Source organism: Phocoena sinus, chromosome 17, assembly GCF_008692025.1.
Source record: "Phocoena sinus isolate mPhoSin1 chromosome 17, mPhoSin1.pri, whole genome shotgun sequence".
NCBI lineage: Eukaryota > Metazoa > Chordata > Mammalia > Artiodactyla > Phocoenidae > Phocoena > Phocoena sinus.
The window spans coordinates 43,631,858-43,656,418 of NC_045779.1; the positions used below are offsets into that span (position 1 = coordinate 43,631,858).

Below are 24,561 nucleotides of genomic sequence, written 5' to 3' on the forward strand. Positions count from 1 at the left end.
AATTTCTCAAGGCTCAGTGTAGAATAGCTTGAGAGTTAAAAATCCAAGGGGGCCCCTAGCTTCCATACCCTCCTCCCTGCCCCATCACCACATTCTTGAATTTTACTTCCAGGAGCTCCACTGGGTTCTCATTGTAAAGATCAGAGAAAAATCCCCTCCTGCTTCTGGTATGGGGAAGTATAGAGAAACCATACTGGAATACACCCAGAGTTCTCTGGTCTTCCTAACAAGGCCTGCCCTGAAGAGAAACTATTTTGCCAAAGCCTAACAGACTGTTGTTTTCCCATAGCCTAACTGACATGGGAGAAGGGAAATACCCAACTCAGGGTCACTAACGGACTGAGATCTACTCAGGGGACTAGAAAACACTTTTTATCTCACATTCTACTACCACATTAATGGTGCTCCTGTATAATAACAGGGATTACAGATAAAAGAACTGCAAACCTCAGACCCTATGAAGGAATCTCTAGGAAAACCCAAAACAACAGAGGAGATAAAAAATAAGGAGAGGAAATTTCAGCCACTAACACCACAGCTATAGCAAACATTAAATACAGCCTAACTCCTAGCCAGATAAACATAAAACCTCACACACTAAGTGCCCATATGCCTCAGTTCCTTTTACCTGATGCATCATATGTCACTTTCAACAAAATGCTACAAAGCATGCTAAAAGGCAAAAAAAAAAAAACACAGTATGAAGAGACAAAAAGCAAGCATCAGAATCAGACTCAGATATGGCAGAGATTTTGGAATTATCAGACCAGCAATTTATAATAACTATGATTAATATGCTAACAGATCTAATAAAAAAGTGTACAATATGTAAGACCGTCTGAATAATGTAAGCAGAGAGATGGAAATTCAAACAGAGAATCAAAAGGAAATGCTAGTAATTGAAAACACTGAAACAGAAATGAAGAATGCCTTGGATGGGTTCATCAATAGACTAGATACAGCTGTGGGAAGAATCAGTGAGCTTGAAAAGAGGTCAGTAGAAAATTCCAAAACTGAAATGCAAAGAGGAAAAAAGCAATGAAAAAGACAGAATAGAATATCCAAGAACTATGGGACAATTACAAAAGTTGCAAGATATATGTAATAGAAATAGCGGAAGAAAAAAAAGAAAGGAACAGAGGAAATACTTGAAGTAATAATGACAGAATTTTTCAAAATTAATGACAGACATGAAACTACTGATCCAGTAATCTCAGAGATCACAAGCAGGACATATACAAAAAAATCTACACCTAGACATATAGTATTTGAATTGTGGAAAATCAAAGATGAAGAGAAAATCTTGAAAGAAGCTGGGGGACAAGAAAAGAATTGCATTTGCCTTCTCTTCAGAAACCATGCAAGCAAGAAGAGAGTGAAGTATTTGAAGGGTTGAAAGAAAAAACCCCACTAACCTAGAATTTTTTATCTGGTGAAATTATCCTTCAAAAGTTAAGGAGAAATAAAGATGTCCTAAGGCAAACAACAGACCTTCTTTGAAAGAAATTTTAAAAGAAGTTCTTCAGAGAGAAGGAAAATGGTATGTCAGAAACTCAGATCTACACAAAGAAGAAAAGACCATTAGAGAAGGAATAAATGAAGGTAAAATAATAACTTTTATTTTTCTTATTCTTTATTGACCTAGGAGAAAACAGTTTGCTCAAAATAATGACAGCAATAATGCAGTCAGTGATTACAGCTTATGGATAAGTGAATTCATTGACAGCAATATAAGCGACAGGAGGGAGAAATTGGAAAATTCTGTTAAAAGGTACTTGCGTTACCCATGAAGCAGCAGAGTGTTATTTGAAAGTGGATTTTTATTAGCTGTAAATGTATATTGCAAACTCTAGGGGCAACCAACAAGAAAATTTAAAAAAGAAGTATAATTGATATGCTGAGAGAAAATGGAATCACATAAAATGATCAGTTAAAATCAAAAGAAGGCAGAAAAGGAATGGAATAAAAAAAAAAAAACAAAGGCAATGAATGGAAAAGAGATACAAACTTCTTGGCCAATATGGGGTATAGAGGAGTATGGGAGCAGAGGCAACTACAGGGTTCTAATGCTTTAAAAAAAAAAGTGTCCAAAAACCACTGCTTTAGAAGAAAAATGATCTTTGAAGTGTGCCTCCTGATACTTCCCCGCTTTACAATGTCTAACTCTTTATAGAGAATTAGGAATGGTAGTTCCTATTTTGAATATACTTTCTGGGATCATAATAAGGTGAAAGTCTAAGGCTTCCAACCTGCTAAGCCAGGTCACAGTCCTTGGAGCTTCTGAGTCCTGAGGCCAACAGATGGTGAAGGTTCACCCTCCCAGATCATTTATTTCAGATTCTCCTTTCCCTCCAGGAAAGAGGATAGGAGGATGTATGTCTGGGTTCTCTCTGCTATAAGTGTAACTCCAGTTAATAAGAGGACTTTTGCCTTTTAAAGGTCTTCTCTTGCTACCCTAACAGTTTATCTCAAAGAGTGGTCTGTGGAATGCCCATATCACACACACAACTAGGATGTCCATTAAAGAGGGAGATTCCTGGGTTCTGCTCAAGAATTATTGAATCAGACTCTCAGAGAGTGAGCCCAGGAATCGGCATTGCTAGCAAATGTTACAGTGAGTCTTATATACACTAAAGTCTGGTTCTCAGTGCTTTAATACACGGTTTCTTTAGAGTGGGATAGGGATAGGGAAGGCTTTTCCCTCTATGTTTTGGGTCAATTTATTGCTAGGAATATTAGTCTCCTAACCACTTGCTGAATATACCTGCTAACCAAATACAGCTAACCCTTGAACAACACAGAGGGTAGGGGTACTGAACCCTTCACAAAGTTGAAAATCTGTGTATAACTTATAGTAAGCCCCTGTATCCACGGTTCCTCTGTATGTGCAGTTCTGCATCTGTGGATTCAACCAACCACAGATCTTGTAGTAATGTAATGTTTACTATTGAAAAATATCTGCATATAAGTGGACCCGTGCAGTTCAAACCTGTGTTGTGCAAGGGTCAACCGTATAGTGAGTGCTCAAGGAATATTTGTTGAAAGACTACTTGAGGAGCAAAACATAGTTCCTTAACGTGGGTGATAAGCAAAACATTTTGAGTCTTCTAACCTAGATAGAAGTCAGTTTATCCTAAATAAGTTAAAAAAATTTTTATAGTCTTGTATGTCGTGTATACAGAAGAGACGTCGTTTTCAAACTGTGGAAGTAAAACAAGCTAAACTTTATTTAGATGATAGGCTTGCTCTAAAGCAGACCGTCAAAAACTCACTTGAGCTTCCATGTTAGTTAAATTTGGTTTAAAGAATTCCTGCAAAAAAAAAAAAAGAAGAAATGATTGAAACATAAGCTGCTAAATTTAAATTCCAACCAACAAAAACAGAAACGCACACAGAGTTGTAAGAAGGATCAAAAAAGTTAACAAATGTATCAGCACACCCTAAATGTTGGAGGGACTGTGAGGTTGGTCTGTGGGGTGGGGGAACTGACAGAGGGCACAGTGGGTAGGATAAATCAGAAGAGAAAAAAGATGAGCAGGCTAAGAGCATAAAGGCCTGCTCATCAAACCCTCCCAAGACAGAAAACTAAGGATTTTCAGAAACAAAGATCTAAGCTACAAGATGGAAGATAAGAGAAAGGGGGCTTTTACAGGGTTCTTTAAGTATTAGGTCAATGGGTTACACATACATTACATTATACTAGTATACTACTTTGTAAGGGCATTGTTAAACTCTAACGCTAGTATCAAAACTGTATAATCACATCAGTATCTGTATGAGAGAAGGACCCCAGTTTGATTTTCAGTTCTTTCTTATATTCCCATCTTGGGAAAGTGGAACTTAGAAAAATTCAGCTTGGGAAACCTTGGGAAACTAAGCCCACTCTTCCATAAATGCTCTTTGTGGAAGAGAAGACTAGATAAGGAGTAGATAGAAGCAATAAATTATCATTCCCCAGGGGCCTTCCTATTCAGGAGACTGTGCCATTCAGAAGGGAGGCAAGGTGCTCCTAGCCATCAATTTGTTACTGGAGAGTGTAAGTGTATGTGTGTGTGTTGGTGTGTGTTGTGTGTGTGCACTGTGCAGGTGTGCACGTGCATTAGTGCGTGAGTCAGAGGGACATGGATGGGACTGATCAATTCAGTCTATGACTTATCTTGTACCTATCAGCAGCAGTGTATACACTTCCATGAGTGCTGTCACTCTGGAAATAGGATGTAGTGTTGGGTGTATGTCATAGTCTTTCCTCATCAGCAGAGGAGAAAAAAAGAGAGACAGACGGAACACACACACTCTGAAATCCTCCTGACTTGGGAGTCAGAGCAGTTGGGAAGGAATCAGTCCTCATCTCTTCCTATCCTCTCCAGATGGCCAAGTGAGAAGTAGAGTTCTAACAATAAGAAAGAAAGAACTGAAGATAGACTATCACATGAAACTCACTCTTGATGTTGTGGGAAGATATGGTCTCTTTCAAAGACATAGCAGAAGCAGTAGACTTGAAATTTGTAAAAGATGGTGTGGCTGCACAAAAATAAGAGAAATAAGGGAAACAGTGAAGTAATAATTAACAAAGTCTGCTAATATTAATCTGTAATAGAAGATAACAAAGCAACCCTGTAAGCAAAGAACAAAAATTACCTGCAAACAACTTTCTTTCTAGTTCTTCTTGAATTTTAAGAAGAATCCTTTCCTGTTCTAAGGCTTCTATGTACTTTGAGTAGCACCAGGTTGGCTAAGAAAACAATTTTCAAAGTTAATTTTGGAAATATTTGCCCCAGTAAATAAACTGAAGGTAAGATAATATCAGCTCCCTCATTTAAACCGTTTACGCTAGAAGAACACATATAAAGAAACGTGCACATTTCAAAAATTTATATGAATTTTCATAAACAGAACTTACTGATTTAAACTTTTAACTGGGTACCAAAAATTATTACGGATCTACATTTATGTAGATATGTTTATGATGAAGTAAAGGGATTTTTCTATAGCCTTGACCTAAATTTTTAATAATTTAAATTTTCTTCTAGTTTTATTGAGATGTAATTGACATATAGCACTGTTTAAGTTAAAGGTGTACAACAATAATGATTTGACTTACACACATCATGAAATGATCACAAGAGGTTTGGAAAACACCTATAATCTCATATAGATATAATATTAAAGAAATAGAAAAAAGAATTTTTTCCTTATGATGAGAAGTCTTAGGAGTTACTCTCTTAACAGTTTTCATTTGTAACATACAGCAGTGTTCATTATTTTTACCATGTTGTACATTACCTACTTAGTACTTACCTTATAACTGAAAACTTGTACTTTAGATTACATTCATCTAATTCACCCTCCCTCCACCCTCCACCTCTAGTAGCCACAAATCTGATCTCTTTATCACCGAGTTTGTTTGTTTTGGAAGTATAATTGACCTACAACACCACGCTAGCTCCTGGTGCACAACACAGTGATTCGATATTTCTATATGTTAAAAATGATCACCATGGTAAGTCTAGCTGTCATCTGTCACAATATATTACATAATTATTGACTATATTCCCACACTATACATTTCATACCTGTGACTCATTTATTTTGTAACTGAAAGTTCATACCTCTCACTACCACTTACCTATTTCTCTCCTCCTACCAATACCCTCCCCTCTGGCACCTGTTTGTTCTCTGTGTCTAAGACTCTGTTTCTGTTTGGTTCCGTTTGTTCATTTGTCTGTCTCTGACTTATTTCACTTAGCATAATACACCATAGGTCCATCATGTTATCACAAATGGCAGGATTTCATTCATTTTATGGCTGAGTAATATTCTGGTGTGTGTGTGTGTATGTGTACCACTTCTTCTTTATCCTTTCATATATTGATTGGCACTTAGGTTGCTTCCATATCTTGGCTACTGTAAATAATCTTGCAATGAACACAGGGGTGAATGTATCTTTTAGAATCGGTGTTTTTGTTTTCTTCACAAATACTCAGTAGTGGAACTGCTGGATCCTATGGTAGTTCTAGTTTTACGTTTTTGAGGACTTTCCGTACTGTTTTTTCAGAGTGGTTACACCAACTTACATTCTTACCAACAGTGTACAAGTGTTACATTTTCTGCACATCCTTGCAAAACTTATTTGTTGTTTCTTGTTTTGTTTTTTAATTTACTTATTTTTTAACATCTTTATTGGAGTACAATTGCTTTACAATGGTGTTAGTTTCTGCTGTATAACAAAGTGAATCAGCTAGATGTATACATATATCCCCATATCTCCTCCCACTTGCGTCTCCCTCCAACCCTCCCTATACCACCCCTCTAGGGGGACACAAAGTACCTAGCTGATATCCCTGTGCTATGTAGCTGCTTCCCACTAGCTAACTATTTTACAATTGGTAATGTAAATATGTCCATGCCACTCTCTCACTTCGTCCGAGATTACCCTTCCCCTTCCCCATGTCCTCAAGTCCATTCTCTATTTCTGCGTCTTTATTCCTGTCCTGACCCTATGTTCTTCAGAACCATTTGTTTTTTTTTTTAAGAATCCATATATATGTGTTAACATATGGTATTTGTATTTATCTATCTGACTTACTTCCCTCTGTAGGACACTCTCTCGGTCCATCCAACTCACTGCAAATAACGCAATTTCAGTTTTTTTATGGCTGAGTAATATTCCATTGTATATATGTGACACATCTTCTTTATCCATTCATGTGTCGATGGACACTTAGGTTGCTTCCATGTCCTGGCTACTGTAAATAGTCCTGCAATGAACATTGTGCTACATGACTCTTTTTGACTTACGGTTTTCTCAGGGTATATGCCCAGTAGTGGGATTGCTGGGTCGTATGGTAGTTCTTTTTTAGTTTTTTAAGGAACCTCGATACTGTTCTCCATAGTGGCTGTATCAATTTACATTCCCACCAACAGTGCAAGAGGGTTCCCTTTTCTCCACACCCTCTCCAGCATTTATTGTTTGTAGACTTTTTGATGATGGCCATTCTGCCTGATGTGAGGTGATATCTCATTGTAGTTCTGATTTGCATTTCTCTAATGATTAGAGATGTTGAGCATCCTGTCATGTGTATGTTGGCAATCTGTATATCTTCTATGGAGAAATGTCGATTTAGGTCTTCTGCCCATTTTTGGATTGGGTTGCTTGTTTCTTTGATATTGAGCTGCATGAGCTGCTTGTATATTTTGGAGATTAATCCTTTGTCAGTGGCTTGGATTGCAAATGTTTTCTCCCATTCTGAGGGTTGTCTTTTCTTCTTGTAATAGTTTCCTTTGCTCTGCAAAGCTTTTAAGTTTCATTAGGTCCCATTTGTTTATTTTTCTTTTTATTTCCATTTCTCTAGGAGGTGGGTCAAAAAGGATCTTGCTGTGATTTATGTCATAGAGTGTCCTGCCTATGTTTTCCTCTAAGAGTTTGATAGTGTCTGGCATTACATTTAGGTCTTCAATCCATTTTGAGTTTATTTCTGTGTATGGTGTTAGGGAGTGTTCTAATTTCATTCTTTTACATGTAGCTGTACAGTTTTCCCAGCACGACTTATTGAAGAGGCTGTCTTTTCCCCATTGTATATTCTTGCCTCGTTTATCAAAGACAAGGTGACCATATGTGTGTGAGTTTATCTCTGGGCTTTCTATCCTTTTCCATCAATCTATATTTCTGTTTTTTGTGCCAGTACCATACTGTCCTGATTACTGTAGCTTTAGAGTATACTCTGAAGTCAGGGAGCCTGGCTCCTCCAGCTCTGTTTTTCTTTCTCAAGATTGTTTTGGCTATTCGGAGACTTTTGTATTTCCATACAAATTGTGAAATTTTTTGTCCCAGTTTTTTGAAAAATGCCATTGGTGGTTTGATAAGGATTGCATTGAATCTGTAGATTGTTTGGGTAGTATAGTCATTTTCACAATGTTGATTCTTCCAATCCAAGAACATGGTATATCTCTCCATCTGTTTCTATCATCTTTAATTTCTTTCAACAGTGTCTTATAGTTTTCTGCATACAGGTCTTTGTTTCCTTAGGTAGGTTTATTCCTAGGTATTTTATTCTTTTACTTGCAATGGTAAATGGGAGTGTTTTCTTAATTTCTCTTTCAGATTTTTCATCATTAGTGTATAGGAATGCAAGAGATTTCTGTGCATTAATTTTGTATCCTGCTTCTTTACCAAATTCATTAATTAGCTCTAGTAGTTTTCTGGTGGCATCTTTAGGATTCTCTATGTACAGCATCATGTCATCTGCAAACAGTGTCAGTTTTACTTCTTCTTTTCCAACTTGGATTCCTTTTATTTCTTTTTCTTCTCTGATTTCTGTGGCTAAAACTTCCAAAACTCTGTTGAATAATAGTGGTGAGAGTGGGCAACCTTGTCTTGTTCCTGATCTTAGTGGAAATAGTTTCAATTTTTCACCATTGAGAACGATGCTGGCTCTTGGTTTGTCATATATAGCCTTTATTATGTTGAGGTAAGTTCCCTCTATGCCTACTTTCTGGATGGTTTTTTATGATAAATCGGTGTTGAATTTTGTCAAAAGCTTTTTCTGCATCTATTGAGATGCATCTATTGATATGGTTTTCATCCTTCAGTTTGGTAATATGGTGTATGTATCACATTGATTGATTTGTGTATATTGATGAATCCTTGCATTTCTGGGATAAACCCTGCTTGATCATGGTGTATGATCCCTTTAATGTGCTGTTGGATTCTCTTTTCTAGTATTTTGTTGAGGATTTTTGCATCTATTTTCATCAGTGATATTGGCCTGTAGTTTTTTTTTGTGACATCTTTGTCTGGTTTTGGTATCAGGGTGATGGTGGCCTAATAGAATGCGTTTCAGAGTGTTCCTCCCTCTGTTATATTTTGGAAGAGTTTGAGAAGGATAGGTGTTAGCTCTTCTCTAAATGTGTGATAGAATTCGCCTGTGAAGCAATCTGGTTCTGGGTTTTTGTTTGTTGGAAGATTTTGAATCACAATTTCAATTTCAGTGCTTGTGTTTGGTCTGTTTATATTTTCTATTTCATCCTGTTTCAGTCTCAGAAGGTTGTGCTTTTCTAAGAATTTGTCCATTTCTTCCATATTGTCCATTTTATTGGCATATAGTTGCTTGTAGTAATCTCTCATGATCCTTTGTATTTCTGCAGTGTCAGTTGTTACTTCTTCTTTTTCATTTCTAATTCTATTGATTTGAGTCTTCTGCCTTTTTTACTCAATGAGTCTGGCTAATGGCTTATCAATTTTGTTTATCTTCTCAAAGAACCAGCTTTTAGTTTTATTTGTCTTTGCCACAGTTTCCTTCATTCTTTTTCATTTATTTCTGATCTGATCTTTATGATTTCTTTCCTTCTGCTAACTTTGGGTTTATTTTTTTCTTCTCTAATGACTTTAGGTGTAAGGTTAGATTGTGTATTTGAGATGTTTCTTGTTTCTTAAGGTAGTATTGTAGTGCTATAAACTTCCCTCTTAGAACAGCTTTTGCTGCATCCCAAAGGTTTTGGCTTGTCGTAGTTTCATTTGTTTCTAGGTATTTTTTGATTTCCTCTTTGATTTCTTCAGTGATCTCTTGGTTATTTAGTAGTGTATTGATTAGCCTCCATGTGTTTATATTTTATAGATTTTTTCCTGTAATTGATATCTAGTCTCATAGCTTTGTGGTCGGAAAAAATACTTGATATGATTTCAATTTTCTTAAATTTACCAAGGCTTGATTTGTGACCCAAGATATGATCTATCCTGGAGAATGTCCCATGAGCACTTAGGAACAACAGTGTATTCTGTTGTTTTTGGATGGAATGTCCTATGAATATTATTTAAGTTCCTCTTTTTTAATGTATCATTTAAAGTTTGTGTTTCCTTATTTATTTGCATTTTGGATGATCTATCCATTGGTGAAAGTGGGGTGTTAAAGTCCCTTACTGTGATTGTGTTACTGTCGATTTCCCCTTTTATGGCTGTTAGCATTTGTCTTATGTATTGAGGTGCTCTTATGTTGGGTGTATAAATATTTACAATTGTTATATCTTCTGCTTGGATTGATCCCTTGATCATTATGCAGTGTCCTTCTTTTCTCTTATGATAGTCTTTATTTTAAAGTCTCTTTTGTCTGATATGAGTATTGCTACTCCACTTTCTTTTGATTTCTATTTGCATGGAATATCTTTTTCCATCCCCTCACTTTCAGTATGTATGTGTCCCTAGGTCTAAGGTGGGTCTCTTGTAGACAGCATATATACAGGTCTTGTTTTTGTATCCATTCAAGGCAGTCTATGTCTTTTGGTTGGAGCATTTAATCCATTTACATTTAAGGTAGTTCGATATGTATGTTCCTATTACCATTTTGTAAATTGTTTTGGGTTTGTTATTGTAGGTCTTTTCCTTTTCTTGTGCTTCCTGCCTAGAGAAGTTCCTTTAGCATTTGTTGTAAAGCTTGTTTGGTGGTGCTGAATTCTCTTAGCTTTTCTCTGTAAAGGTTTTGATTTTCCGGTGAATCTGAATGAGATTCTTGGTGGGTAGAGTAACCTTGGTTGTAGGTTTTTCCCCTTCATCACTTTAAATATGTCCTGCCACTCCCTTCTGGCGTGCACAGTTTCTGCTGAAAGATCAGCTGTTAACCTTATGGGGATTCCCTTGTATGCTATTTGTTGCTTTTCCTTTGCTCCTTTTAATATTTTTTCTTTGTATATAATTTTTGATAGTTTGATTAATATGTGTTTTGGCTTGTTTCTCCTTGGATTTACCCTGTATGGGATTCTCTGTGCTTCCTGGAGTTGACTATTTCCTATTCCATATTAGGGAAGTTTTCATCTATAATCTCTTCAAATATTTTCTCAGTCCGTTTCCTTTTTTCTTCTTCTGGGACCCCTATAATTAGAATGTTGGTGCCTTTAATGTTGTCCCAGAGGTCTCTGAGACTGTCCTCCATTCTTTTCATTCTTTTTTCTTTATTCTGCTCTGAGGTCGTTATTTCTACTATTTTATCTTCCAGGTCATTTATTCATTTTTCTGTCTCAGTTATTCTGTTATTGATTCCTTCTAGAGAATTTTTAATTTCATTTATTGTGCTGTTCATCATTTTTGTTTTCTCTTTAGTTCTTCTAGGTCCTTGTTAAACGTTTCTTGTATTTTCTCCACTCTATTTCCAAGATTTTGGATGATGTTTACTATCATTACTCTGAATTCTTTTTCAGGTAGGCTGCCTATATCCTCTTCATTTGTTTGGTCTGGTTGGGTTTTTACCCTGCTCCTTCGTCTGCTGTGTATTTCTCTGTCTTTTCATTTTGCTTAACTTACTGTGTTTGGTGTCTCCTTTTTGCAGGCTGCAGGTTCGTAGTTCCCATTATTTTTGGTGTCTGTCCACAGTGGGTAAGGCAGTTCAGTGGGCTCTGTAGGCTTCCTGGTGGAGGAGACTGGTGCCTGTGTTCTGGTGCATGAGACTGGATCTTGTCTTTCTTGTGGGCAGGACCGCGTCCGGTAGTGTGTTTGGGGGTGTCTGTGACCTTATTATGATTTTAGGCAGCCTCTCTGCTAATGAGTGGGGTTGTGTTCCTGTCTTGGTAGTTGTTTGGCATAGTGTGTCCAGCACTATAGCTTTCTAGTTGTTGAGTGGAGCTGGGTCTTAGTGTTGAGATGGAGATTTGTGTGAAAGCTTTTGCCGTTTTATATTATGTGGGGCCGGGAGGTCTCTGGTGGACCAATGTCCTGAATTTGGCTCTCCCACTTCAGAGGCTCATGCCTGACACGTGGCCAGAGCACCAAGGTCCTGTCAGCCACTCGGCTCAGAAGTAAAGGGAGAAAAAAAGAAAGAAAGATAGGAAAAAATATAATAAAATAAAATAATGTTAGTAAATTAAAAAAATATTATTAAAAATAAAAAAGTAATAAAAAATCAGGAAGAGAACAACCAAACCAAAAAAGAAATCCACCAATGATAACAAGTGCTAAAAACTATACCCCCCCAAAAAAAACAAAGACAGATCTGTAGGACAAATGGTAAAAGCAAACCTATATAGACAAAATCACACAAAGAAACATGCACATAAATACTCACAAAAAAAGAAAAAGGAAAAAAAAAAATATATATATAAAAAAGGAAGAGAGCAACCAAATCAATAAACACATCTACCAATGATAATAAGCTCTAAATACTAAACTAAAGTAATCATAAAACCAGAAACAAATTAGATGAAGAAAGCAAACCCCAGGTCTACAGTTGCTCTCAAAGTCCACCGCCTCAATTTTGGGATGATTCGTTGTCTATTCAGGTATTCCACAGATGCAGGGTACATCAAATTGATTGTGGAGATTTAATCCGCTGCTCCTGAAGCTGCTGGGAGAGATTTCCCTTTCTCTTCTTTGTTTGCACAGCTCCTGGTGTTCAGCTTTGGATTTGGCCTCGCCTCTGCGAGTAGGTCGCCTGAGGGCGTCTATTCCCCACCCAGACAGGACGGGGTTAAAGGAGCGGCTAATTAGGGGGCTATGGCTCACTCAGGCCAGGGGGAGGGAGGGGTATGGAATGCAGGGCGAGCCTCTGGTGGCAGAGGCCAGCGTGATGTTGCAACAGCCTGAGGTGTGCCGTGTGCTCTCCCAGGGAAGTTGTCCCTGGATCACGGGACCCTGGCAGTGGTGGGCTGCACAGGCTCCTGGGAGGGGTGGTATGGATAGTGACCTGTGCTTTCACACAGGCTTCTTGGTGGCTGCAGTAGCAGCCTTAGTGTTTCATGCCCATCTCTCGTGTCTGTGCTGGTAGCCGTGGTTCGTGCCCATCTCTGGAGCTCGTTTAGGCAGTGCTCTGAATCCCCTCTCCTTGCACACTCCGAAACAATGGTCTCTTGCCCCTGAGGCAGTTCCAGACTTTTTCCTGGACTCCCTCCTGGCTAGCTGTGGTGCACTAGCCCCCTTCAGGCTGTGTTCATGCAGCCAACCGCAGTCCTCTCTCTGGGGTCTGATCTCTGAAGCCCAAGCCTCAGCTCCCAGCCCCCACCCACCCTGGCAAGTGAGCAGACAAGCCTCTCAAGCTGGTAAGTCCTGGTTGGCACCGATCCTCTGTGTGGGAATCTCTCCGCTTTGCCATCTGCACCCCTGTTTCTGCACTCTCCTTGTGGCTCTAAAGCTTTCCCTCCACCCACCCCCTGTCTCTGCCAGTGAAGGGGCTTCCTAGTGTGTGGAAACTTTTCCTCCTTCACAGCTCCCTCCCAGAGGAGCAGATCCTGTCCCTATTCTTTTGTCTGTGTTTTTCCTTTTCTCTTTTGCCCTACCCAGATACCTGGGGAGTTTCTTGCCTTTTGGGAAGTCTGAGGTCTTCTGCCAGCGTTCAGTAGGTGTTCTGTAGGAGTTGTTCCACATGTAGATGTATTTTTGATGTATTTGTGGGAAGGAAGGTGATCTCCACGTCTTACTCCTCTGCCATCTTGAAGGTCCCTCATTGTGATTTGCATTTGCATTTTCCAGTGGTTAGTGATGTTGAGCATCTTTTCATGTGCCTGCTGGCCACCCATATGTGTTCTTTGAAAAAATGTCTATTCAGGACCTCTGTCCCATTTTTTACTTGAGTTGTTTGCTTTTTCAATATAGAGTTGTATGAGTTCTTTGTATAGTTTGAATATTAACCCTTTGGATATATTGTTTGCACATATCTTCTCCAATTCAGTAGGTGACCTTTTTGTTTTGTTGATAGTTTCCCTCACTGTGGATAAGCTTTTTAGTTTGATGTAGTGCCATCTGTTTATTTTTGCTTTTGTTTCCTTTGCCTAAGGAGACATATCCAAAAATTTTACTAAGACGGGGGTATAGCTCAGTGGTAGAGCACTTGACTGCAAAAAATTTACTAAGACGGGGGTATAGCTCAGTGGTAGAGCATTTGACTGCAAAAATTTTACTAAGACAGATGTCAAAGAATGTACTGCCTATGCTTTCTTCTAGAAGTTTTATGGTTTCAGGTCTTATAATTAAGCCTTTAATCCATTTTGAGATTTATGTATATGGTGTGAGAAAGTGGTCCAGTTTGATTCTTTTGCATGTAGCTGTTCAGTTTTTCCAACACCATTTAAAAAAAATATTTATTGATTGATTGATTATTATTTATTGATTGATTGATTGATTGATTGGCTGCACCGGGTCTTAGTTGCGGCATGAAAACTCTTAGTTGTGGCATGCGAACTCTTAGTTGTGGCATTCATGAGGGATCTAGTTCCCCAACGAGGGATTGAACGTGGGCCCCTTGCATTGGGAGCACAGTCTTACTCACTGGACCACCAGGGAAGTCCCAACACCATTTACTGAAGAGGTTGTCTTTTCCACATTACATATTCTTGCCTACTTTGTTATGGATTAATTGCCCATATCATTGTGGAATCATTTCTGGGCTCTTTATTTGGTTCCATTGATATATGTGTCTGATTCTGTGCCAGTAACATACTGTTTTGAAAACTGTAGCTTTGTAGTATAGTTTGAAATGAGGGATGTGTGATATCTCCTGTTTTTGTTCTTTTTTCTTAAAAGTGTTTTGGCTATTCGAGGTCTTCTGTGTTTCTCACAGAATTATTTCTTCTATTTCTGTGATGAATGCCATTGGTATTTTGATAAGCATTGCACTGAATCTGTAGATTGCCTGGGTATGTGGTCATTTTAACAATATTAATTCTTTCAATCCATGAGCACAAAATATTTTCATCTGTTTGTGTCATCTTCAATTACTTTCATAGGTACCTTGTAGTTTTCTGAGTACAGATCTTTTATCTCCTTCGTTAGATTTATTCCGAGATATTTTATTCTTTTGAATGTGAATAGGATTGTTTTCATTTCTCTTTCTGGTAGTTTGTTGCTATTGTGCAGAAATGCAACAGATTTCTGTATATTAATTTTGTATCCTGCAACTTTACTGAATTCACTGACGAGTTCTAGTAGTTATTTCGTGGTGTTTATAGGATTTTCTATATATAGTATCATGCCATCTATAAACAGTGACAGTTTTACTTCTTCCTTCCCAATTTGGATTCTATTTATTTCTTTTTCTTGCCTAATTGCTGTGGCTAGGACTTTCAATACTATGTTGAATAAAAGTGACCAGAGTGGGTATACTTGTCTTTGTCCTGATCTCAGAGGAAATGCTTTTAGCTTTCCATCACTGAGTTGATGTTAGCTGTGCACCTGTTATATATAGCCTTATTAAGTTGGGGTATGTTCCTTTATACCCACTTTGTTGAGTATTTTTATCATAAATATGAATTTTGTTAAAAGCTTTTTCTTCATCTATTGAGATGATTATATGATTTCTATTCTTCAGTTTGTTAATGTGGTGTATCACATTGATTGATTTGCAGATACTGAACCATCCTTGTATCAGTGGGATAAATGCCACATGATCATGGTGTACGATCCTTTTAATGTATTGTTGAATTTGGTTTCCTAATATTTTGTTGAGGATTTTCGCAGCTATGCTCATCAGTAATATTGGCCTGTAATTTTTTCATGTGTGATAACTTTTTCCAGTTTTGGTATCAGGGTGATGCTGGCCTCATAGATTGAGTAGGGAAGCATTCCTTCCTCTGCAATTTTTTGAAATAGTTTGAGAAGGATAGGTGTTAACTGTTCTCTAAATGTTTGATAGATTGAAATGTGAAACCATCTGGTCCTGGAACTTTTTGATTACTGAATCAACTTCTTTACTATTAATTGGCCTGTTCATATTTCCTATTTCTTTTCAATTCGGTCTTGAGAGATTGTACATTTCTAGGAATTTGTCCATTTCATCTGGGTTGTCCGCTTTAATGACATGTAATTGTAGTAATCTCTTATACTCCTTTGTATTTCTATGGTGCCAATGTAACTTCTCCTTCATTTCTGATCTTATTGATTCGAGCTCTTTCTCATTTTTTCTTGGTAAGTCTTGCTAAAGGTTTATCACTTTTGTTTATCTTTTCAAAAACCAGTATTTGGTTTCATTGATCTTTTATTTACATTTTTTGGTCTCTATCTTATTTATTTCCTCTCTGATCTTTATTATTTCCTTCCTTCTGTGACTTTGGGCTTCATTTATTCTTCTTTATCTAATTCTGTTAGATGGTAGGTTAGGTTGGTTATTTGAGATTTTTCTTCTTTCTTGAGGAAGGCCTATATGGCTATAAACTTCCCTCTTAGAACTACTTTTGCTGCATCCCATATAGTTTTAAAAAATTGAAGTATAGCTGATTTACAATGTTGTGTTAATTTCTGCTGTACAGCAAAGTGATTCAGTTATATATATATTATACATATACACACATACATACAATCTTTTAAATATTGTTTTCCATTATGGCTTGTTACAAGACATTGAACATAGTTCCCTGTGCTATACAGTAGTAGGACCTATTGCTTATCCATTCTATATATACTAGTTTGCATTTGCTAGCCCCAAACTCCCTCTCCATTCCTCCCCCACCCCCAACTTCCTTGGCAACCACAAGTCTGTTCTCTATGTCTGTGAGTCTGTTTCTCTTTTGTAGGTAAGTTCATTTGTGTCATATTTTAGATTCCATATATAAGTGATATCATATGGTATTTGTCTTTCTTCTTCTGACTTACTTCACTTAGTATGATAATCTCTAGTTCTACCCATGTTGCTGCAAATAGCATTATTTCATTCTTTTTTATGGCTGAGTAGTATTACATTGTATATATGTACCACATTTTCTTTACTCATCTGTTGATGGACATTTAGGTTGTTTCCAGGGCTTGGCTATTGTAAATAGTACTGCTATGAACATAGAGGTGCATGTATCTTTTTGAATTATTGTCTGCATATATGCCCAGAAGTGGGATTGCTGGATCATATGGCAACTCTATTTTTAGTTTTTTGAGGAAACTCCATACTGTTTTCCATAGTGGTTGTACCAATTTACATTCCCATCAACAGTGTAGGACGGTTCCCTTTTCTCCACACCCTCTCCAGCATTTGTTATTTGTAGATTTTTTTTAATGATGGCCATTCTGACTGGTGTGAGGTGGTACCTCATTGCAGTTTTGATTTGCATTTCTCTAATAATTAGAGATGTTGAGCGTCTTTTCATGTCTGTTGGCCATCTGTATGTCTTCTTTGGAGAAATGTCTATTTAGGTTTTCTGCCCATTTTTCAATTGGGTTGTTTTTTTTGTTGTTGTTGAGTTGTATGAGCTGTTTGTATATTTTAGAAGTTAAGCCCTTGTTGGTTGCATCATTTGTAAATATTTTCTCCCATTCCATAGGTTGTCTTTTCCTTTTGTGTGTGGTTTCCTTTGCCATACAAAAGCTTGTCAGTTTGATTCACTCCAATTTGTTTATTTTTGCTTTTATTTCTATTGTCTTGGGAGACTGACCTAAGAAAACATTGCTATGATTTATGTCAGAGAATGTTTTGCCTATGATATCTTCTAGGAGTTTTATGGTGTCTTACGTTTAAGTCTTTAAGCCATTTTGAGTTTATTTTTGTGTATGGTGTGAGGGTATGTTCTAACTTCATTGGTTCACATGTGACTGTCCAACTTTCCCAACAGCACCTGCTGAAGAGACTGTCTTTTTCCCATTGTATATTCTTGCCTCCTTTGTCAAAGATGAATTGACCATAGGTATGTGGGTTTATTTCTGGGCTCTCTATTCCATCGAGCCATATGTCTGTTTTTGTGCCAATACCACGCTGCTTTGATTACTGTGTCTTTGCATCCCATACAGTTTTGAGTGTTGCATTTCCATTTTCATTTATCTGGAGGTATTTTCTAGTGTCCTCTTTGATTTCTTCATTGACCCATTGGTTTTTTAGTAGATTGTTGTTTAGTCTCCACGTGTTCATTCTTTTCCCACTTTTCTTTCTTTAATTGATTCCTCATTCCATAACATTTGTTAGAGAAAATGTTTGATATAATTTCTATCCTCTTAAATTTGTTGAGACTTGTTTTGTGGCCTAACATGTGATCTATCCTTGAGAATGTTCCATGTGCACTCAAAAAGAATGTGTATTCTTCTGCTTTAGGATGTAATGTTCTGTAGATATCTAGTAAGTCCAACTGGTCCATTGTGTTATTTAAGACCACTTATGCCATATTGATTTTCTTTCTGGATGATCCGTCCATTGATGTAAGTGGACTACTCCTACTATTTATATTATTGTCAATTTTTCCCTTTAGGTCTGTTAACATTTGCTTTATATATTTAGGTGCTCCTGTATTGGGTGCATATATGTTAATGAGTATACTATTCTCTTCTTGTATTGATTCTTTTATCATTATATAATGCTCTTCTTTTTCTTTTGTTATAGTCTTTATTTTAAAGTTTATTTTGTCTGAGTATTGCTACTGGAAGTTTGTCATTTCCATGAAATTCCTTTTTCCATACCCTCACTTTCAATCTGTGTGTCTTTAGCTCTGATATGAATCTCCTGTGAGCAACATGTAGCTGGATTTTTTTTTTTAATCCAATCAGCCACCCTATGACTTTTCATTGGAGTATCGAGTCCATTGACATTTAAAGTGATTATTGATAAGTATGTACTTATTTTGTAACTTGTTTTCTGATTGTTTCTGTAGTTCTTTTCATTTCTTCTTCTTTTAGTTTATTCCCTTGTGGTTTGATGATTTTCTTTAGTGGTATGCCTGTGTTCCCTTCTCTCCAATTTCTATGTATCAATTGTGGGGGTTTGATTTGTGGTTTTAATGGGGTTCATATATGTTGATGTAAAACTATATTTGTTTTAAACTGATAATCATTTAAGTTCAAACATATTCTAAAATCTCTACATTTTTTACTCCCCTCCCCCAGGTTTTGTGTTTTTGATTTCATATTTAACATCTTCATGATTATCCCGTTTATTTAGTTATAATTGATTTTACAAGTTTTGTCTTTTAATCTTCATACTAGCTTATTTAGGTGGCTGATCCACAGCCTTTACTATATATTTGACTTTATTAGTGGGATTTTTCCTTTTCTATAAACTCTTCTTGTTGTAGCCTTTTATTTCCTCTTAGAGAAGACCCTTAAACACTCCTTTTAGGGCTAGTTTCATATTAAGAAACTCTTTCAGTTTTTGTTTGTTTGATAAGTTCTTTATCTCTCCTTCAGTTCTGAATGATAAACTTTCCAGGCAGATTATCCCAGGTTGTAGGTGTTTCCCTTTCGGCACTTTAAATATATCATGTCATTCCCTTTTGGCCAGCAAACTTTCTGCAGAAAAATTAGTTGATTGCCTTATGGGGCTGTATGTGGTTTTTCTCTTGCTGCCTTTAAAATTTTCTCCTTATTGTTAACTTTTGCCAATTAATTATGATGTCTTGGTGTGGGTCTCTTTGGGTTCATCTTGTTTGGGACTCTCTGTATTTCCTATATCTGTATATCTATTTCCTTCTTAAGGTTTGGGTAATTTTCAGCCATAATTTCATGAAATACATTTTCAATCCCTTTCTCTCTTCTCATTTTGGGACCCATATAATGCGAATGTTACTACACTTGACGTTGTCTTAGAGGTCCTTTAAACTGTCCTCATTATAAAATTTTGGTGTTCTTTTTATTATTGGGTGATTTTAATTTTTCTCCCTTCCAGGTCACTTATGCATTCTTTTGTATCACACAGTCTCCTGTTAATCACTTCTAGTGTGTTTTTCATTTTAGGTGTTGTATTCCTCAGCTCTGACTGGTCCTTTTTTACATTTTCTAGTCCACTGTTAAAATGTTCACTGTGTTTTCCATTATTTTCACAAGTTCAGTGAACATTCTTATTACTAATGCTATAAATTCTCTATGTGGTAAATTATTTATCTGTTTCATTTTTTTTCAGAGATTTTTCTTGTTCTTTCATTTGAGAAAAATTCCTCAGTCTTCTCATTTTAACTTTTTATATCTCTATGAAATTAGGTGAAACAGTTTACCTATCCTGGTCTTGAAGGGGTGTCCTTTTATGGGAGTGTCCTTATGCAGTCATCATGTGCCCAGTTGTTTGATGGGAGAGCTGGATATGAAGTGAGCACAGGTCACGTCTTCCCCCAGGTTGCTGTGGCAGCTATCACCTTTGTGGACTGAAGCCAGCACCAGGTATAAGCAAGGGCCTCTCCTATACTCAGTGTCCATCACCACCCTATCAGGGGTGGGGGTGGGTCCAAAATTGCTGGAGCAGAAGCACTGAGGATCAGTGCTTGTTGATCAGTGCTTGTTGATCAGTTGCTTTGTTGATTCTGAGCTGGTTCCTTTCCCTCTAAGTGTGCACTCTCCTCCCTCCTGATAATGGCACCTTCATCTTAGAAGGAAATAGCACCAAACAAAGAGGGGCCAGAGCAGGTGCCTGGTGCAGGCTGGGGCATGTGCTGGGATGGCCATGGGAAACTGGCCAGAGCACTGGGTAGCTTCAATCTGCTTCCTCCACCTTGTTTTGTGAGTAAGCAAGCATGAGTGGAGTCTAGGCTTCTTACAGCCCTCCAGTAAGTCCTGCTGGTTTTCAAACCAGCTAAGGGGACTTGTCCTCCTGATGTTGGGTCTCAGAGCTGGGGTTCCCAACATGTACTTTGAACCCCTTACTCCCCAGGGAGGGTCTCTGAGCCCATGATATCACCCCCTCTTCTGTGTCTCCTTCTAGGGGTGCAGGTCCTGACCTGATTGCTTCCCTTCACTTCCTACCTGACTCTGTAGATCTTTCCTTACAGCCTTGGTTGTAGAACTGTCTTTCTGCAAATCTAGTTTGTTTTCACAAGTAGATGTATTTTTGATGTGTTTGTGGGGGACCTGAGTTCAGCATCCTCCTACTCTGCCATCTTGATCTCCCAATCAAAAGTAATTTTTGATTGGTATGTTTTTATTGCCATTTTATTATTTGTTTTGGGGTTGTTTTGTAGTTCATTTTCTTTCCTTTCTTCTTTTGTTCTCTTCCTTTTTTATTTGATGACTACCTTAATATTATGTTTGTATTCCTTTTTCTCTTTTGAGTGTGTACGTGTTATAGATTTTTGGTTTGTGGTTACCATGAAGTTTATATATAGCAATCTCTCTATACATATGGTTATCTTATGTTGCTGATCTCTTAAGATCAAATGCATTTTAACAACCCTGCATTTTTTTTACTGCTCCCCCCAAATTTGCTAGTTATGACTCCATATTTTATATCATTTTGTTTTTTTGTACCCCTTAACTACATATTGTGGATATAGATGATTTTATGACTTTTATTTTTTAACTTTTCTACTAGCTTTATAAGTGGTTAATACACTACCTTTACTATATATTTGCCTTTAACAATGGTATTTTTCCTTTTGTAATTTTCACATTTCTAGTTGTAGCCTTTTCTTTTCCATGTAGAGGAGTCCCTTTAACATTTCTCGTAAGGTTGGTTTCGTGGTGCTAAACTCTTTTAACTTTTGCTTTTCTGTAAAACTTTTGATATCTCCTTCAAATCTGAATGAAAGCCTTGCTGGGTAGGTTTTAGGTTTTCCCTTTCATCACTTTAAATATATCATGCCATTCCCAATTGGCCAGTAGAGTTTCTGCTGAAAAGTCAGCTGATAGCCTAATGGGAGTTCACTTATATATAACTTGTTGCTTTCTCCTTGAGCTTTTTTTTTTTTTTTTTTTTTTTTTTGCAGTACATGGGCCTCTCACTGCTGTGGCCTCTCCCGTTGCAGAGCACAGGCTCCGGACATGCAGGCCCAGCGGCCATGGCCCACGGGCTCAGCCGCTCCGCAGAATGTGGGATCCTCCCGGACCAGGGCACGAACCTGTGTCCCCTACATTGGCAGGCGGACTCCCAACCACTGCACCACAAGGGAAGCCCTCCTTGATGCTTTTAATAGCCTCTTTTTATGTTTAATTTTTGTCATTTTATTTTATTTTAGGTAAGAAGTGGGTTTATTTAGAGAGAAACACATCCACAGACAGAATGTGGGCCATCTCAGAAGGTGAGAGCGGCCTTGGGAGAAACACATTCCACAGAGTGCAAGCCATCTTAGAAGGTGAGAAAGGCCTAATTTCTGCCATTTTAAATAGAACATGTCTTGTTACAGTCCTCTTTGGTTTGATCCTGTTTGGGACTCTGTGCTTCCCAGACCTGGATGTCTGTTTCCTTTCCCAGGTTAGGGAAATTTTCAGCTATTATGTGTTCAAATAAGTTCTCCACCCCTTTCTCTCTCTTTCTTCTCCTTCTGGGACCTCTATAATGTGAATGTTAGTGTGGTTGATGTTGTCCCAGAAGTTTCTTAAACTGTCCTCATTAAAACATTTTTTTTCTTTTTTCTGTTCCACTTCAGTGATTTCCACTATTCTTTCAGTTCGCTGATCTGTTCCTCTGTATCATTTTGTTGATTTCTTCTAGAGTATTTTTAATTTCTATTATTGCATTTTTCAGCTCTGTTTGGTTCATCTTTATATTTTCTAACTTTGTTAAAAACTTCTAACTCTGTTCATCCATTCTTCTCCCAAGTTCTTTGAGCATCTTCATGATCATTATCTTAAACTCTTTATTGAGTAGATTGCTTATCTCCACTTAGTTCTTCTTCTGGAGTTTTATCTTATTCCTCTGTTTGGAACATATTTCTTTGTCACCTCATTTTGACTATTCACTGTTTCATTTCTATGCATTTTGTAGGTTGGTTATGTTTCCTGATATTAGAGAAGTGGTCTTATGTAGGAAACATACCATGGGGCCAGAAGTGCACTCCTGTCTGGTCACCAGACCTATATGATTTAGGGATGCTCTCTCTGTGGACTGCCTGGGTCCTTCTGCTGTGGCAGGCTGACTGCTACAGGTGTGCTGGTAGGCGTGGCTGGCCCTGTCTGGTTGGTTGCCAGGACCTGCCTTGTGTAGGGGCCGTCAGCCACTGGTAGGGGGGCTAGGTCCTGGCACAGCTGGCTGCAAGGTCAGGGAAGTCCTGGTCTTGGTCTACCGGTTGGCAGGACTGGGTCATGAGACTGGTTTTGGAGCTAATTTAGGCTTGCTGATTGGTGGGGCTATGTTCCAGGGCATCCCAGGATGGTGCTGGTCTATGAGTTGGTGGGTTAGGTCTTACAGCTGGCTGTGGGGCTGCTGTGGTCTTGGGGCTGTCTAGGTCCTTGATGTAAAGTTTTAAACTCCCTGGCCCTAGGTTGGTGGGGCAGGGATGTGAGTGTTTTGGTGTACTATTTCTCAGTGAATCAATGTTGAAAAAGTTTTATAGATTTCTTGACAGCTATTCAGTCACATTTATACATTCAATTTGACTATGAATTTAGGTGCTTAGGAAAGATCCAAGTTTTTCTTTGGGGGGGGTAGTTATGCTTTTGGATCAATTACCATTCTTCAGTGTGCAAAATCTACCTGAAACAGATGCATATACAGAGCAGCCACACTTGCAAAATCATAGTGTATTATTATTTTACCAATTACTAGAGTAATTCAACATGTGTACCTTAATAGCAATAAGAATAAGAATAATTTATATTTATAAAATGCTTTTTGTTTCCCAAAGCTTTTTCGTTTCTTACAAAAGTCTTGAGATATATGACCACCACCACCACCACCACCACCACCACCACCATCATCATCATCATCATCATCATCATTCCTTTCTCTCTCTCTCTTTAACAGATAAGGAAACAGGCTCAAAGGAGAAGTGATTTTTTTTAAGGCTTCAAAGTAATACTGACTTGTAAGTGACAGAATAAAAATTAGAAGCCTAGTATCTCTAATTCCACATCTCCTCCCTTTATTTTTACACAGTGTTTCTGAAACTTAATGCTAGTCATTTGCTAATAAATGTACTTCCAAATGGCATTATTAGGTATCACGCACTCTTAGACATGTCTTTTTCAATATACGGTTCCACAAAATTGGGCATTTCTCTTCTCTTAATAATATCTTTGTAGTCTATTGGTTATCTTAGCTGGGTAGCTGAACACATTTGACATTCTCAAGTGTCAAAAAGATTGTTTCTTAAGCTAGTATTATCATATGATACAAACAATTTCAATACCAGTCTTTAAAAATGGACATAAATTAAACTTATGAAATTTCTGGGACATGATATTAATGTATGTTATAAATGTAAATATAAACATAAAAACTCTACATGTATTAGTTGATGATGATGTATTAGTCAATTTTATGACTTCAAAGATTTAAAAAACTGAAACTAGCATCTGACATTCTTTCTTTTCTTGACCCAAGATACCAACCTATATATATTCTTATTCTATATCATTATCTCTTTTCCAATAATATAGTTATTTCAACTTCTGCCACTAAAATCTTCTTCATATGTATCAAGAAATCATTTCCCCTGAGTATGTTGTCCATGATCAGCTGAAATTTTAATGTTCTCTGAAGGCTCAAGGAAATTCTTTTCCAATCTCTCTTAGTGATATAATTTTAGCCTCATTTTCAAACAAACACAACTTTACTACTATAAAATGACTCAGTTATTGCATTCTGCTATCCAATGCTCTACAGAAGAAGTGATATCTTTCCTGCTTACCTGTTGGCTGTATGCTTGCAGGCCTAAACCTGGGTCACTGATTAAAGCAGCTGTTTTGATAGCAGATCCTGAAGTACTTGGATATTGTTTGATTCCATCCTGTAATTATATTAAATTAAATTATTCCAA

General features: G+C 37.4%; 1 protein-coding gene across 1 annotated transcript in view; it reads right to left on the reverse strand.

Moving 5' to 3' along the window:
• Positions 1 to 3,023: 3,023 nt before the first annotated feature.
• The window catches only part of RGS22 (regulator of G protein signaling 22), a 172,243-nt gene continuing 150,705 nt past the window's right edge, over positions 3,024 to 24,561 (reverse strand). The window contains exons 24-27 of the mRNA XM_032609571.1: positions 24,433 to 24,531; positions 4,639 to 4,732; positions 4,441 to 4,521; positions 3,024 to 3,311 (exon numbers count right to left, since the gene is read on the reverse strand). Of these exons, the coding sequence (XP_032465462.1) occupies positions 3,301 to 3,311; positions 4,441 to 4,521; positions 4,639 to 4,732; positions 24,433 to 24,531 (285 nt within the window). The 3' untranslated portion in view covers positions 3,024 to 3,300. The remainder of the gene's footprint in view (positions 3,312 to 4,440; positions 4,522 to 4,638; positions 4,733 to 24,432; positions 24,532 to 24,561) is intronic.